We start from the raw sequence: 18,547 nt of genomic DNA on the forward strand, positions 1-18,547 counted from the left end.
ATTGGCATTGTGGGTGTATAAAAGGTCAGATTTCGCCAGCACCAAGTAGCTGATTGATAATTGATAGCAACTCCAGAAACTAAATGACAAAGTGGCAGCCGTAAGGCATGAGAGTTTAACCTTGGCGTTTAGGCAATTATTGGAAGCAATTCTGAAGCCCAGAATTAATCTGGAGAGGCATTTGGATTGGCAGGGGTTACTCAGCAGTCAGCAGGGTTTTGTTAAGAGAAGATCATGTCCGATCAACTTGGTTGAATTTTTAAAGAGGTGACCAAGTGTTTAGTTGAGAGCAATGCTCTTGGTATAGTCTATTTGGACTTCTGCAATGCTTTTGATTAGGTTCCTCAGGGCAGACTGATGGCAAAAGTGAGATCTATGGAATACAAGGAATTTTGGCAAATTATATCCACAACTGGCCGAGTGGCAAGTAGCAGAGGTTGAGACGTGTTTTTCTGACTGGAAGTCTTTTTCCAGTGGAGTCCCATAGGGGTTGGTGTTTGAATCCTCGCTGTTTGTGATTTACCCAGATAATTTAGACTTGAAAGTAGGAGGGTTGATCAGCAAGTTTGTGGATGATAATTTATGAGGATTGCCCTGGACTACAGGAGGATGTGCAGGTTGATCAATTGCAAATGGAATTTAATCCAGATAAATATGAGGTGAGGGCAGGACAAACAATGCAAGAGAAAACAAGAAGAATGGCAAGACCCTGCAAAATACAGAGGATCAGAGAGACTTTGGTGTGTGCAATTATACCAGTCCTTTAAGGTATCAGGACAGGTAGATAAAATGGTTAAGAAAGAATATGGGATACCTGCCTTTATCAGCCGAGGTATAGCTTTTAAGAGCAGGACGATTATCTTGGAACTGTATAAAATGTTAATTAGGTTGTAATTCGGAGTATGGTGTGCAGTTCTGGAATCCACATTCTAGGAAGGATCCAACCTCACTCAACAGTGCAGAGGAGATTTACCAGGATGTTGCCGAGGCTGGAAAGTTTTAACGATGAGGAGAGATGGGACAGACGAGGGTTGGTTTCCTTATAACACTTAGGAGATTCAGAGGGGACATGATTGAAATGTATAAAATTATGAGGGGCATGCATAGGGTAGACAGGAAGAAACTTTCCTCTTAGTTGAGGGAACAATGACCAGAGAACATCGACTTAAGGTAAAGGGCAGAAAACTTTGAGGAGGAGATGTGAAGAAAAACTTTTTCACACAAAGGGTGGTGGTAATCTGGCTCTCACTGCCTGCAAGGGGTTTAGAAGCAGAAACCCTCATAACATTTTAGTGGCATTTAGATGTGCATTTGTGATGCCAAGGCACACAGGCTTAAAGGGCCAAATACTGGAAAATGGGATTAGAATATGTTAGGTGATTATTGTTGATTGGCATGGATGCAATACACCGTAGGGCCTTTTTCGGCATCGTAAATCTCCAAGATTCTATGACAAAGGCCTTCTGCCCACCAACAGCAACAAGAAGGGTCTGAGGAAAGGTCACTCGACCTGAAACATTAACTCTGGTTTCTCTCCACAGATGCTGCCAGATCTGTTGAGCTTTTCCAGTAATTACTGATTTTGTACTGCCAATACTCAGGTTGTTTTCAGAATTTTCATAGAATCATAGAATCCCTACATTATGGAAACAGGCCATTCGGCCCAAGAAGTCCATACCGCCCGTCCAAAGACATCCCACCCATTCCCCTACCCCTGTATTTCCCATGTCTAACCCACCCAATCTAAACATCTCTGGGTACTACAGGCAATTTAGCATGGCTAATCCACCTACCTTGCACATCTTTGGACTGTGGAAACCAGAATATCCGGAGGAAACCCATGCAAACTCGGGGAGAACGTGTGAACTCCACACAGACAGTTGCCGGAGGATAGAATCGAACCTGGGTCCCTGGTGCTGTGAGCCAGCAGGGCTAACCACTGAGCTACTGTGCCGCCCAAAAATTAGTCAGCAGTGCTGTGGTCATGAAAATCTAGCAAAAAAAACAACTTGAGTTCCTTGACCGGGAATTTTGACATGTTTCTACCTGGCCTGTACGCAGGAGGTGAGCAGATGTGTCAGATGTCTACCCAGCTATAGGCAATGACTTCACTCTTCAATGAAAAAGGCATAAATCCTCACAGTGCTCTTGCTCAACGATTTCTGGAAATGCTTTTGGGTTATATGCATTACTACTGTTTTGCTGAAACATGCTCCTTTCCAGTGAAAGGGCCAAAGATGCCTTTGCAAAAAAAAAACAGGGAAGATCACCTTACTAAAGTGAAGGCATATATAATGATTTTGAGAATTCCTCAAACATCACCATTCAGTGATTCTCCTGTCACCAGCAGACAAATTGCTATTAACATACTGATTTTGAATGAATAAGATTCCAAATTTTACTCTACCTGGCCGAGGGTTGCTTTATGAGCACCAATACTTCTTGCTTGAATTAATCCTTCTCTTCTTTCATTTCGAAATACCTTGACTAACCCATTCCACTGTTTCAAATATTGTTCCAATCTCTCCTTTAAATGAGCTGGTGACAAGTCAGCAGAGAACAAAAATCAGCAATGTTGTTAAAATTGCTTGGAGTCAGGACATTCTCAACTGCACTTAAAATAAAAGTCAGAGTTTAAAGCATATCTCAATGCACACAACCATCAAGATTTTTCTGTCTGTCATTTGCTGGAGCTAAATCATTTCTTTAAATACAGACTAGATTTGGAATCACGCCAATTGCTTAAAGAACTGACGTTCGAGGGGGAAAACAAGGTCCACCTCCCATCAGTTTTTTTGTTCTGTGATCTATCTGCCATCCATGTTAAACATTTTATGTTGTCAGAAATGATCTAAAAGATTGAAAAAAATAACTGTGCTTGCATCAATGTATTTTTTTTTGTTTAAAAGATGCCTGCCGTTGGCAAGTTTAAGGCAAGAACACATAATATTTCTGAATGGAAGGACAGGATCACATTGGGAAGGAAACACCAATAAATGCTTATATACTGCTTCTCACATTCAAAGCACTTTACAATAAGCAAAAAAAGGGAACTCTACGCAGGAAAAGGTCACCCAATGGTGGAGACATTAAATTCTGAGGCATTGAAAGAGGCTAGAATTGGAAGGCTGCAGATATTTCACAGGATAAACCTGCACAATAAACTCTACAAGATTATAAAATCCCAAGGTGCTCCACAGGTGCCAGGGAAATTGATATTGAGCCATACTAGGACAGATGACCAGAAGCTTGGTCACAGAGGTAGATTTAAAGGTGCGCCTATAAGAAGTTGTTAGAGACATATAGTTTTAAGGAGGTAACTGCTGAACTTAGGGCCTTGACAATTGAAGAGAAAGTCACCCAACGGTGGGGACATTAAATTCAGGGACAATGAAGGAGGCTAGAATTGGAAGGCTGCACCTATTTCACAGGATTAAGTTTGAATAGGTTTGGTGCAAAAGAGGAATATACAACATGATTGGGAGAAGAAAAGAGACAGATTTTGCATTTTTTGAAAGCATACAGAGGTGTTGGTTGGAAGGGGAGGATGTGGGCAAAGGGTGATAAAGGAAAGAGTGTGTTTGGGAAACACTGCAAATAAAGATTTAATTAGTTTCTAAAGTACACTCTGAAGGCAGTGCATATTGCAGCTATGATTTACTGATGGTAATGGGAATGGGTGTTTAAACCAATGAAATGTCCATCAAGTGGAATGCTTTCTCTAGGATAACGTCAGTGACCTGGATAATTGCAGTCGTACCCTTTCAGGCAAACAGTGAAAAAAAATCAGACTCTTGTCTTAGCCCTTGTGTAGACAGCCAGAGGGCCAGGAAATGAGGCATATGCTACAGGATTCCAGCCATTGACCAACTCTAGCCAAGGGAATTGTTTGGTGGTCCATTTCAACAGTTAACACCCAGTATATTTTAGCTGCAGGACTTGGGATGATGGAAGGAACACAGAATGCCAAGGAAAGGTTTATATATTCTCACTTGCTCAAGATAGCCATTTCTTGGCATTTGTGCAGGATGATTATTATTTGGAACTTGCCATTAAAGCCAACAAAGCCTCAGATTCCAAATGTTAGTCAAAAATATTAAAAACTTAATGTTGAGGACATGAATAGATTGTCTTAAATTTAAAAGCAACAATTTAGATGTCTGGGAGAAACTAACATAGCCTTTGTGGTAACGACGGCAGCAGCATTAATATTAATAATAGTAGTACAACTTGCCTTTACATAGCACCTTTCACAACTTCAGGATGCCTGAAGGTCTTCACAGCTAATTAAGTACAATGTGTGGATTAATGAACAAAGCAGTCTAACGGAAGCGGCATCTATACAGCAATACGCACTTCCATCTATCAGTCTTCTTTAAGGTTCTTGAGTAGATCTGTGGATGCTGTGGTTAGTTCGCTCACGAGCTTGGCGAATAAACCAACCACAGTGTCAGTTTTCTTTTTCAAATAGTTAATTGGTTGCATTCAATTCTGTTTCCAATGAAATGAAGGAATCAGCTGACAAAAATCTCCATATTAAGCAAACAAACGGGGAAAACCCCCTCCGAGAAATGTAACATTCAACTTTAACTAGCTACAAAGGAAGACAGGAAACTTTTGGAAAATATAATGACAATATTTCTCAGATTGGACATTATGAAAACATGTGCAAATTTTCTTTTTCTATTTTCTAACTTGTGATGGCACATTATACCATTACAACACTGCAATATCATGTTGTATACTTCTTTTGTCTTTCCAGAAACAAAAGACGACACTTAAAGTTTTAGTAAACACTTTGTAGCTTGGATTGTGGTTGTTGACTTGCTCGCTGAATTGGCTTGTTTTCCTTCAGGCGTTTCGTCACCGTGCTAGGTGACATCATCAGTGAGGTCTCCGACGATGCAATGTCATTCTACTCCGCTTGGAATTTATACTGTCAGGTCTGTTATGGTGAGTAGTGTCATTTCTGGTTTTAATCTGCATGGGTTTGTATATGGGGTCCAATTCTATATGTTTGTTCTCCACCCGTAATGCAATCAACATACATATAGAATTGGACCCCATATACAAACCCATACAGATAAAACCAGAAATGACACTACTCACCATAACAGACCAGACAGTACAAATTCCAAGCAGAGTAGAATGACATCGCGTCATCGGAGATGTCACGTAGCATGGTGACGAAACACCTGAATGAAAACAAGGCCGCTCAACAAGCAAGTCAACAACCTCACAAAAGATGACACTATTGATCAAATTCTGTTTAACCATAAATTCTCATATGTTGTTATTTTCAGTACTTCAGACTGTAAGCTGGCTATAAAAATTTATAGAGTACTAGAATTTGGATTCAGTTCCTAGCAAGCTAAGAAAATTGCAGATTTGAAATTCCAGAACCAGGAGTCTGCATTTCTAGAATAGAATCTGTTGTGATTCTATTGAAATAAAATTGCAGCTTCAGTAAAATTTAAAGCTGGGGGAAATGATGCCCCCTTGTGGGTTCATTAGAGCCCAATCAATTTTTAAAATGTTTCATTGGATGGTACAAATTCCCAGATATTTGTTACAAAGGAGCAACAGACATATATGGGGTGAGTAGGGGGCAGCACTTCGGAATTTGACGTTTATATTTAGTCACTTTGGGACCTTCAATTACAGAACAGAAGAAAGTCATTCTTGATCTTGAAGTGGTTCCTAACTAGAAGATGACTGCAGAGTGTTATATAGTGCACTGCTAAACACGGTTACAGAATATCAACATCTGAAGAGGAACATTTCTCTGAGTAGTGAACCTGTGGAATTCTTTACCATAGAAGACTGTGGGAGCTGGGTCATTAAGTATATGCAAGGCTGAGACACACAGATTTCTAATAATTAAGGGAATCAAGGGTTATGGGGTAAGGCTGGAAAGTGGAGTTAAGGATTATCAGATCAGCTATGACCTCTTTGAAGAGCAGATGGGCCAAATAGCCTACCACTGCTTGTCTATGCAGCCTACATTTATACGTCATACACCATAGTCTGCAATTATACACACTGTAACACAATAAAACCTAGCAAGTTACTCCACAGGAAAATTATTAGATTACATTAGTCACTGAGCTGGTGTGATCAGATGTTTGGGCAAAACAGTAGGTTTTTAAGGAGCATCTTAAAGGAGAGACAGTTACAGAAGTAGAGTGTTTAATGGAGGCAACTCCAATGGTTAGTATGTGAGTTCATACCTTTGTTACTGTAGTCATCAATCATAACTATTTCTGCTAGATACTTTTTGGGTGTCCGCTTGATCACACTGTGGACAGTTCTCATAAGGGTTGACCACCCTTCATTATGGAAGACAATGATAACACTAGACGTGAGGAGACGATCATCATAATGCCAATACTTGCACCTGGCAAGAGCAAAATAGAAATTAGACACCTGTGGTATACAGTTTCTCAATATTTACTGAGAATATAAAGAAACTAATGAAGAATTACTGTACACCAACCATATCCATTTTCATACTCTTCCCAATTTGTTCTTCCACCCAGAGCTGGATTTTACGATTCTTGACCGGCTACATGAGGTGTACCAGAAATTCTCCTCACTCTGCTGTCCAATTAGCAGCCATCTGGCTGGAACTGGTGTAAAAACTCTTCTGTTTGCTCCCTTCCAACTTAGCTACTATCAGGTCTAAAACTTTCACATGTCTGCTTTCAGATGGCTGGATATTGTCAGGTCATGACTTTAAATCATGATAAAAACAGTGAAAGTTTAATGCAGTTGCATTCACAGTGGAAATGAATCACATCTTGGGGTGAACATCTGTGAGTTTAGAGAAACAGTCTTGCAACTGGGGTGTCCGTGCTCAAATAGCACAATAGGCCCAGTATGTCATGTGACAGAGGGGTAATGTTGCAGTCACAGATGGATTTGCAAATACCCTGGTCTTAGAGCATTTTATGTTATTATTGCTTGAAGGTGCAAGGAGGTAAAAACATTATTACATACAGACATCACCACCTTCTCAAGCAGAATCCACTGGCACATTCAACCAGGTCCTGGTGGGTGGCTTTCTTTTCAAAAGCCATTCTCATGTCATCTCTTCACAGGTGCAAAGCAAGCACCTTCTTTTAAATCCAATGCCTGATAAATGGAGCAAGTAATGAAAAATTGCAGATGGTTGGGTTGCTACTTTGTGTTATTGAGAACAAGCACTATATCATCTGGTTGCCAAGCTGCCAACATCATCTGAATATTTTCATCAAAACATCTGACTTAGGAATATTGATTTACTCCATTAATTCCTTCTTGGAGATAGTTCTGTTATCCAATATCCAGGGACATTTAAAAAAAGTGTCATAGGCCATTCAGCCTGCCGCACCATTTGATAAGATCATGGCTGATCTGACCTCAGTCTCACCTTCTCTTTCATGCCAGCTCATCATGGCACTCAACGCCCCAAAACAACATAAATCTTTCTACCTCCTATTTAAATACTTTCAGCGATCTAGTCTCCACAACTATTTGGGTTAGAGACTTGCATACATTGGTGCTACAGTATACAGCAAAGAAAGTTATCTAAGATTACAATGGAATCAACTGGGCCAATGGGCTGAGGAGTGGTAGGTAGTGTTTAATCTGGATAAATGGGAGGTATTGCATTTTGCATATTCACAGAGAGACAGGCTGGTTATGGAATCCACGGTAGACTAATAGGAGGATGGAAGAACACAGCAAACCAGGCAGCATCCAATGTCAATGTTTCGTATATTACCCTTCTTTGGGACTGGATGTAGGGGTAGGGGGAGCTGCAGTTAAACGTGGTGTGGGGGTAGCAGAATGGCAGTGATAGGTGGACCCCAGTAGTAGGTATGACCTGGTTGGTCTATGGGAGGGATGAATCTGATTGGTAGATAGAAGGGAGGGTTAGTAGGTGGAATGGAAGGGCACAGGTAGGGCTGGAAAGGGAGCTGGGCTTTGGGTGGGAAGATTACGTGAAATTAGAGAACTCAATCTTGTGTCCACTGGACTGTAGGGTGCCAAGGCAGAAGATAAGCTGCTGTTCCTCAAATTTGCATTCTCAGTTGCTGTGACATGTGAGGAGGCCAAGGATGGACATGTTGGAGGGGGACTGGAGGGTAGGAAATGTGTGGTGAGCTGGAGGGAAGGCTGGCTTTTCCAGGCCAGGTGAAGATGCTCAGTGAAATGGTCACCTAGCATATGTTTGATCTCACCGATATAGAGGAGACTACAGTGGGAGCACTGGATGCAGTAGTCTAGGTTACAGGAGATGCAGATGAAACACTGTCTCACCTGGAAGGACTGTTTAGGGCCTGACTGGAGGTGAGGGAGGTGGTGTATGGGCAGTTGTTGCATTGTTTATAGTTACAGGGGGAGGTATGGGGGAGGGGGAAGTTGGGGGAGAAGTGTTGTATGAACTAAGGAATGGCAAAAAAAATGGTTCCAGCAAAAGTGCAGAGATGGGTGGGGAATGGACGATGTTCCAGATGGTGAGGTCTAATTGGAGTCGCCAGGCGTGTTACGGGATGATATGTTGGATGTGGAGGCTGGTGGGGTGGAAACTGAGGACAAGGGGGACCCTATCTTTATTATGTTTGGAAGGAAGGGTGGTTTAAAGCTGTGGAGTAAGGGGTTGAGGGCTGTCTGGATGACAGAGGAGGGGGGGAAAAAGAACATTGTTTGAAAAAGGAAGACATCCGAGATGCTTGGGAGTGGAATGTCTCCTTATCAGCGCAGATGCAATGGAGTTGGAGGAAGTAGGAAAACGGGATAGAGTTTTTGCATGATGTCAGGTGTGAAGCGGTGTAGTCTAGGTAGCCTATGGGAGTCTGCAGTTTACACTAAACATCAGTCTGTAAACTGTCACCAGAAATGGAAACGGACAGGTCATGAAAGGGGAGGGAGGTATCTGAGATAGACCAAGTAAATTTGAAGGTGGGCGGAAGTTGTTAGTGAAGTTGATGAATTGTTCTAGTTCAGTCTGGGCACAGGATGAAGCATGGATGCAGTCGTCGCTGTAATGGTGGAAGATTTGGGGAACAGTGCTGGTGTACGTACTGAAGAGGGAATGTTTGACATAACCAACAAAGAAGCAGGTGTAGCTAGGGCCCATGCAAGTGCCCATGGCAACCTCCTGGATTTGGAGAAAGTGGGAAGAATTGGAGGAAAAATTATTGAGGGTGAGGACTAGTTTGGTGAGGCGAAGGAGGGTATTGGTGGGCTGGGGGCGAATGAATGGATCCGCGGGAGAGATAAAATACTGAGGGCCTATAGGCTGTCCTTGTGAAATATGGATGTGTATAGGAATTGCACATCCATAGTAAAGATGAAGCGCTGGGGGCCTTGGAACTGCAAGTTACTGAACAGGTGGAGCACGTGGTTTATGCCCTGGATGTAGGTGGGGAGTGCCTGGACCAAGGGGGAAGAGAATGAGGTTGAGGTAGGAACAGATCAGTTCGATGGGGCAAGAGCATGCGCAGATGATGTCATGGTTGGTGTAGTTGAGCTAGTTGGGCTTGTGGATCTTGGGGAGCAGGTGGAGCCAGGCAGTGTGGGGCTGGGGGATTACAAGGCTGGAGGTGGTAGAGGGTAGGTCACCAGAAGTGATGAGGTCACAGACAGCATGTAAGATGGTGGCTTGATGGGCCATGGTGGGGTCAAGGGGGAGATAAGATGTAGTTTCGGAGAGTTGGCATTCAGCCTCTGCAACACAGAGGGTCCGTCGTCCAGACTATCATTGCCCCATCTTCCTCAGTGGGTTTGATAGTGAAAGAGATTGGTACGGCCAGAGTGGAGCAGGGGAGAGGCTGAACTGGGTGAGGGAAGTGCAGAAGTCAAGGCAACCAATGTCGCGTTGGCAGTTAGCAATGGAAAGAGTGGGTAAGAGGCCAGTGGAGGGTGTTCAAGAGGAGGAGGTAGGTTGGAGTGGGGAGAAGGGGGCCCTGGATGGTGATTGGGAACCTTGATCAAAGAAGGCGGCAGGGAGGTGGAGGCAGTGCAAGAGGAGCTCCATGTCATGGCACACACAGAACTCATTGCATTGGGGGCAGAGGGGCATGATTGCAAACCCTTTACTGACTGCAGAATGATCGGCGTCAGAGTATTTGAGGTCGGGGCGGGGTGTGGTGAATATGCAGCAAGGTTCAGGGGTGAGGTTTTGAGGAGGTCTCAAGGAGGATGTAGGACAGGTGAAGGGAATTGCATGTGATGGGTGAGGGTTGGATGCTGTGTGGTGGTGGTGGTGGTGGTCATGGTGGGGGGAGGGGATGGAAATGGGGGAGTAGTTTTGGGAGGGAAAGTAGAGATAAGGGTCGAGGGAAGAGAGGGGAGAAGCATCCATGTTGCTTTATCATCAACCAAGTTGGGAAACAGTAAAATCAAAAGAAGGAAAGCAAGCAATTACTAGAAAAAGAAAATCCCATGGCATAAATAGAAAGGAGGAGTGAGAGAAACAAACTTATAAAATTTAAATTCCTGTGCACCTCAAAAAATAAGAACAGAAATCTGCTTTTCCTATTTCCTTTGATGAAGAACAACAAATCTGAATGAATCACTGACACAGTGGGAGGGGTTTTGGTTAGCTATAATTTTGTTATTCAACTAACTACAGGCAGCAATGCCTGAATGTTTAATTTATTAGTACCCGATTGACATTAAATAAAATAACCAGCACTCAAACACAAAAATCTCTTGTACTTCACCTTTGAGCTCAGAACCAGCAAACAGTGACAAACCAGAAAGTGAAACCCATTCTCTCCAGAAACACAGACCTATTTATGTTTTAGAAAGAGTATTCTGAGAGAATTAGCTCATTTTTTCTTGAGTGTAACAGTTGAAATAGTGATGCATAAATCACAAAAAATCTGCCGCTCAACCAGTGCTGCCAGACTTCACTGCACTCAGCAAAATCAGATCTTTCAGTTGATATTTTTTTGCCTGCAGCTAGAATTGTAAGATTTTAAAAAACTGCATATTCTTGCCACTGTTTCCATGAGATTACGAGAGGTAAAAGATGTTTAAATAGAAATGCGAGAACGGATTGATAAACTAATTAAAATTAACAGCACAAATTCTGGCCTTATTCTTCCCTGATTTTAATTCTCCCACCACTGGATACACCTTCAGTACATGGGTCCTAATCTCTGGGATTCAAACCTTAGACCTCTTCTCGGCCATTGTTTTCCCTTTAAGAACATTCCTTATAGTTTATTTGCTTGGCCAAACATTTGATCATTTGCATTAACATATGTAGCATGGTGTCAAATTGAATTTGAAAACACTGTGAAGCCCTTTGGGTCCTTTCATTACATTACAAGCACTATAAAAATGAGAGTTGTTGTTTTATTGTCAGTATTGCTGTTGCCAAGGTGAAGTCAGCTGAAAAACCTGAGATTTCCGAGGCACTGTAACAGATAAGGAATAATAAAGATAAAGATAATAACAGATAAAGTTTGTTCACTCATTGATTTAAAGACATGCATATAATTGCTCCTTGTAACAGAGAACTGCATTTGTAATGAATTTGCAACTGGTCTTCCCCCTTTTTAATCTTACAAATCTCACTCATAAGATTTCCCCTATGTCTCATACCTAAAATTATTCAGCAACAACCATTTTCTGCCAACGGCAAAAAGAGAAAATCCACGTAATTTAACAGAGGTGATCAGGTTAATAGCCCGAGAATTTGACGTTCTTCCTATTGCTTATTATGTATTTACAGACACTTATGACAACACTATTGTGCTCAGACAGTGACTCAAAAATATCCTCCGAGCTCAGAAAAGTCTGCAACTTTCCTGAGCCATATACAAGGATATTTGTGACAATTAGTTTTATTGTCAAGCTTTGAATTCAACTGGTTTTACAAAATCTCTGTAGCTGCTTAAAAAGATCGGGTTCACGTGGCTTTGGGTGTGCAAGACCACAAGTTAATTTTTCCATACTAATTAATTCCTACAAAACTCCCCATTACTATTTATTTTGTTACTTCAATACTTTGTCTTTCGCAACCTATGCCTCCCAGAAAGAAAATTCTAGCCTTGGAATTTCTGACCGATATTTCCACTTTGAATTGTTGAGTCACAACTGTATTTCTGTGATCTCACAGGTCACCAATAAGAATTAAAAGGCCCACTCTGCGGCTGAGTACACAATTCCAAATTCTACTTATTTGGAATAAAGCTAGGGGGAATAGGGAGGCAAATGCAAACCAGGCAGAACACTAGTGTGTGAAATCTAACCGAATTACAATTTTTTATGACTTAGTTTCTTAGGTAGACTTCTAAAAAAAATTCTTTCGCATCTAACCTTTGACAGCTGGTAGTTTGTGAGATTTTAAGCACTGGCTCACAGCAAAACACTGCAAATAAATATTCTGAAAGCTACAATACACTAATAAAGTCTTTGATATACATAAAACATTGAATATGCATTACACAAAGCTTGGAGATTGTTTAAAACCAAAACATATACTGTGGTGCAAAAAATCAAATGATGAATTAATAACACATGTAACAACATGGGTCAAATCTTTGAACAGCTTGGGATAAACTTTACAGCTTAGCCTCTAGTCTAAATTTCATTCGCCCTTGTGAAAACCAATCCCATATTATTTTCTACAACGGTTAAACTTTATACAGCAGATAAACAGAGATTCGTGCCATAACAAATCTGGGTTTGTCTATGTTGGACACCCTTAACTTTCCACAAGGTGACTTTCAACAATTTCCTTGATCCTGACCCCACCCTTACCATGGCACAAAGCAGGAAACGAAAATCACCAATAAATAATTGAAAGTCTAGCTTTAACAATGTAAGTGGTGGGTCTCCCTATTGGATAAGATCCCAGTCCCAAGTAACCAAAAGCATGATCAGTTGTAGGGAGTAAGTTGTGTAAAGGATTATCCAATAAACTGAAAGGCAGATGTTACTTACTGAGATTGTATAAATTGGTTACTTATTCATACTTGAACCCATTTCAATAATATGATTTGATTACCATGAGTCAAACATTGCTTTGAGCTGATTTCAAACAGGCAGAAAAATTGCTGTGGCAAAAATTTCTTGAATTCAAACGCAAATGTTACACTGGTATTTTTGAGTTGGAAACTGGCAAATAAACTCTCATTCCAGTAAATCTGCTGTTTACAAGCCACTCATTTTCTGTGCTCAAAACAGATCAACCTTTCTTCATTTAACACAAAATACCTTATTTAGAAAGCAGAGAAGGAACTTACGAACAATTTATTTTATTGAAAACTTTTGTGAGAACCGGCCACTATTCAGAGCTTTTAAAACACAGACTCAAAGTCAAGGGGTTGGTTTAACTCAGTTGGCTGCATGGCTGGCTTGTGAAGCAATATGATGTCAACAGCATGCGTTCAATCCACACAGTGGCTGAAGTTGCCATGAAGGACACTCCTTCTCAATCTCTCCCCTCTTCTGAGGTATGGTGGCCCTTAGTTTAAATCACCATCCTTTGTCACACTCTTAAAAAGCCTTTTAGTAGTACTTTCCTCTACCACTTCTTTTGGCAGCTTGTTCCAAATACACACCACCCTCCGAAAAAATTGTCCCTCAGGTCCCTTTAATCTTTCTCCTCATCTTACCTTAAAACTGTGCCCTCAAGTTTTGGACTCCCCAATCCCGGAGAAAGGACCTTGGCTACTCACCTTATCTGTGCCATCATGATTTTGTAAACCTTTATAAGATCATCCCTCAGCCTCCATTGCTCCACAGAAAAAGTCCCAGCCTATTCAGCCTCTCCTTATCACACAAACCTTCCAGTCTCAGTGCATCCTTGTAAAGCTTTACTGCACCTTTTCCAGTTTAATAGCATCCTTCTTTTGGCAGGGTGACCAGAATTGTACGTACTACTACAAATGCAGCCTTACCAATGTCTTGTACAGCCGCAACAATGATGCCCCACTCCTGCGCTCAATGCTCTGGCTAATGAAGGCAAGCGTGTTAAAAGCTTTCTTCACCACAGTGTACTGGTGACACCATATATCTGTACCCCTAGGTCTCTCTGTTGAGAAAACTCCCCAGGGCTCTACCATTAACTGTGCAAGTCCCGCCCTGGTTTGTCTCAACAAAATACAACATCTTTCATTTATCTACATTAAATTCGATCTGCCATTCTTTGGTCCACTATCCCAGTACACCAAAATTCCACTGTACATTCAGTTAATATTCTTCACCATCCTTTTGGTGTCATCTGCAAACTTACCAACCATGCCTCCTATATTCTCGTCCAAATTGTTTATACAGGTGACAAACAACAGTAGTCCCAGCACCGATCTTTGCAGCACACTGCTGATCTCCTACCATCAGCCAATTTTTCATCCACTTGGTTAGCTGTTCCTGGATCCCATGTGATCCAACACTGTTAGCCACTCTACCATGCAGAACCTTGTTGAAGGCTTTCCTAAAGTCTACTACTCTGCCTTATTCTTCTTGGTCACATCTTTAAAAAACTCAATCAAATTGTCAGGAACAATTTCCCATATACAAAGCTATGCTGACTACCCCTAATCAGTCCTTGCTTTTCCAAATCCTGTCTCTCAGAATTCCCTCCAACAACTTAACTGTCAATAATGTTTGGCTCACTGGTCTGTGGTTCTCTGGCTTTTCCTCGAAGCCTTTCTTTAGTAATAATTCAAGGTCGGTGTGGACTTGTTGGGGCGAGTGGCCTGTTTCCACACTGTGGGGATTCTAAGATTCTATTGATTAGCAACACACCAGTCTTCCATTTGATCTTGTCCCGAATCACCAAAATATGGACAACTGAGCATGTGTCTAAAGACTATGTGACCTCTCCCAAAGGGAACTCTATCAACCATTCATATATTTTGTTTTATTTTGTGCCCAGCAAAAAATCACACATAAGGGAGATGGGTAATGGTTGACAAAATTGAGAACAGTGCTTTCCAAACTTTTTTCACTGTTACCCAATAGGGAGGATTGAGAAAGCAGAGCAAAAAGTTGTCACAGCAGGGGCCTGTTAGCTTGGAGAAACAGCTATAATAACTTGGTCAAAGGTCCATGACAAACCATTGCTGGCTTAAAGTGCAGGACCCTGAAATTTCAGCTCATGACCCCACATGAGCTGCCGAACCTGAATTTGGGAGGCGCTAATTTAGGAAGTACGATATTGAATCTCGCCAAATGATACAAAAACGAGTAACTTGAAAACAGTGGTGCCAGTTAACATGTCAATACAGCAACCAGGGAGGCAATATAAAAAACCCCTCAACTAATTTTCAAGATAATCACTAAACAGTCTCCCCTTTAAAATAATTAAATTGTGATGGAATTAAAGTAATCTAATTTCAGAAACTGATACGAAGCATAGAAGATGCTTCAACATTTCTGTAAGACTGATGAGATGTAAAAGACAAAAGATCTCATCTAATACATCAAAATCTATTGGCAGATAACATTATTGGAGAGAATCTTATAGCACCAGTACAATGGGCTGAATTTTGCTGATCGGGTGCTTGGCACTGGAAAAGTGGCTTTGCTGGAATAGATGGACAGGTGGCCAGCCATCAAAACTTCCTCCTCAATTTTACAGGAGGCACCCAGTAAAGGAGCCTGCCACCAGGTGTCGGCCCTGTTCACGATGTCAGCCCATCTGTAGTTGCTGCCAGCCCTCTGTCAGCATCAACAGCTCTATGGAACAGGCCCTTTAACATATTGCAGGTAGCTGAGCAGAAAAAAAAAAGCCCCTCTGAGAAAAATAACTGGACTGCCTCCTCTATGCTCTTAAAAACAAATGCTCTGTTGATGAGAGGTTGCCTTCATGTACCTGACAAGTTATCACAGAATTTTACAGTACAGGAAAAGGCCATTTGTGGCTATACCAGCTCCTGAAAGAGCTATCCAGCTAATACCATTCTCCAGAAACCTCAGCAGGAAAAGGAGTGCTGCCTGTTCAAGAGATGCCATATTTGCGAAGCGATATAAAACAAATCTTTAGTCTACCCCACCTACTGGATGTCAGTGATTTCATGTGGTACTGTTTGAAGACTGAGAGAGGATTTACCTTGATGTTCCATCCAACATGCAATCCTCAACAGTAGCTTCTTTACTGTATGTGGGGCCTCTCTGTGCACAGATTGTCTGCTGTGGTTCCATATATTGTAATAATGACTACTCTTTAAGTAGTACTGAGTTAGAAGTCATTTTTGGATTTTCCTGAGGGTGTGAAAGGCACTACGTCAATGCAAATGATTCTTTTCTAGTACCCATAGCTGTGATAAATTCCAGTGCTCAGGCAACTCCAGTAGCAAAGCACTAAGCATTTCAGAAATGGATGGAAACACTCTGGGATTGTTTTCCCTCTCTGGAACGGTGTTACCTTAACGGTGCTTTACATACGCATGGGAGCCTGAAATGACAGATTGAGGTCAGCACACGTATCCGAAAAGACATCTCTTGTAGATCTCCTTGCTAAAATAATCTAAATTCCTCTTCGCTGGAGGTATCACAAATAATATGCTTTTGTCCTTCTGCTAAATAGCCACTGAACTCTGCTATTATTGATAGACTGTGATCGGTGACAATAGGACATTGAGAAAGGGAATGATGGTAGTTTCAAATCTGAGGTGACAGCTTTAACGATGACAGCTATGTTGGAGGCAAATGCCAGAAGATGTTTGCAAGGGGCTTGACCAGTGCCTCCTAGCCATTTCTTAGCAATGCATGCATTTACAGAATCTGGCTCCACTGGCTTTTTTTAAAAAAAAGAGAAGATTTTGCTCATACTCATCTGTCTGACTTAGAAATGACAGAACTTTTCCACACAGATTCGTACCAGATACATCCCAAAGCAGAGGAAAATAAAGACTTGGAATTTTGGGAGCCACAATTAATTTTGGTCATGTCAATAGGGATAAACCAGTTTCCATAGGAGCCTACCAGGAAGGATTGTTAATACAGAACTTAAATCTACAAGGTAGTACAATCTTGCAGGTACAATGGACGATTGCCATAGGTTGGTTTGACCTGTGAAAAATGCGAAAATGCAGTTACATAAAAAAAATTCTGTTTTTGTAGCTCGGTCTGAAAAATCCTCCTTTCTGAAAATTCTCTTCTGAATGTTGAGTTATCATATGATAAAAAAATTGTGCTTGATGAAAAGTCATGGAGCTGAAAGGGGATTCTATATCTTTATCTGCATATATTCTGCCACACTGCTGAGCATTTCCGACATAGTGTTTTAATACGTGGTTGTACTTTTTGTATCATTGGGAACAAAACATCCACAGCTATCAAGAGAATGTTTCAATTTACATATAAAAAGTTGATGGAATCATGCATTGAGCAAGAATCTGCACCTCCACCCCACACTAATTTTCTATCTTTCTCCCACTCGAAGAACACAAGATGATTTTGATATGCATTCACAGATTTCTACCTGGGTGTAGTATATTAACTTTCAACAGTGTATTCCCATGTTGGATTGGCCAGTTTTTAAAACAAGGGCAATATTTCTGCACCACTGAATATCAGAAATTACATTTCTTGACAATAGCCAGCAACTGACATTTCCTGTAAATTTACCAAAACAGTTGGAATTATTAATTAATTTGACACCGGTGTAACCACTTTCAACATTTTAGACTGCTGGGAGAAGATAATTTCATAAACTACCAAGAGACGCTGCTTACTTTTTATTTCCAGTTGCACACTGGGCATCTTAGGTCAATCTCTGTGGGCTTCATGTTAAAGATTAGAATCATAAAACCATGGAATTTTATAGTACAGGAGGCCATTTGATCCACTGTGTCTGTACCAGCTCCAAAAACAGCTATCCAGCTAATCCCCATCTCTGTAGCCCTCGAAATTCATCACTTTCAAATACATATCCAGCTTGCTTTTGAAACCTCACGGACAATCCACCTCCACCACTATTCCAGGCAGTGCATTCCAAATGCTAACAACTGAGTAAAGAGTTTTTTCCTCATCTCACTCCTACCTCTCTTGCTGACAATCTTGAAGTTAACTCTGATTTCGCTTCACAGATGCTGCCAGACCTGCTGGGAGTTTCCAGCAATCTCTGTCTCTGTTTCTGTTTCAGATTTACAGCATCTGCAGTTCTTTCATTTTTTATATACTAAAAAGTGGAAATAGAATGCTATTCTTTACCCTGTCAAAATTGCTCATAATTTTAAGCACCTCAATAAGGTCACCGCTTCATCTTCTCTGCTCCAAAGAGAACTAGCCCAATCTTTCTTTGTATCTGAAATCCTTCATTCTTGGTGTCATTCTAATACCTAGTCTCCTCTGAACTCTCTCCAAAGCTTCAAAGTCCTTCCTTAAATAAGGTGCCCAGAACTGATGATTTGTAGGGGTATAGCATCACTTCCTTGCTTTTATACTCTATGCTGCTACTTTATAAACTCAAATATCCTATAAGCTTTCATAACAACAGTTTCAGCTTGTCTTGCTACTTTCAGACAATGATATACATGAACCCGAAGGTGTCTCTGCTCCCTTTAAAGAGCCTGCATTGTTTCTCCATGTTTCTTCT

General features: G+C 41.2%; 1 protein-coding gene across 2 annotated transcripts in view; it reads right to left on the minus strand.

Annotated features, from left to right (window-relative positions):
- galnt7 (UDP-N-acetyl-alpha-D-galactosamine: polypeptide N-acetylgalactosaminyltransferase 7) overlaps nucleotides 1-18,547 on the minus strand; it is a 126,595-nt gene that overhangs the window by 38,057 nt on the left and 69,991 nt on the right. For both annotated transcript variants that reach the window (XM_048526979.2, XM_048526978.2), the window contains exons 3-4: nucleotides 6,231-6,397; nucleotides 2,408-2,538 (exon numbers count right to left, since the gene is read on the minus strand). In XM_048526979.2, coding sequence (XP_048382936.1) covers nucleotides 2,408-2,538; nucleotides 6,231-6,397 — 298 coding nt within the window. The remainder of the gene's footprint in view (nucleotides 1-2,407; nucleotides 2,539-6,230; nucleotides 6,398-18,547) is intronic.

The sequence above is a fragment of the Stegostoma tigrinum genome, chromosome 3 (genome assembly GCF_030684315.1).
Source record: "Stegostoma tigrinum isolate sSteTig4 chromosome 3, sSteTig4.hap1, whole genome shotgun sequence".
Lineage (NCBI taxonomy): Eukaryota > Metazoa > Chordata > Chondrichthyes > Orectolobiformes > Stegostomatidae > Stegostoma > Stegostoma tigrinum.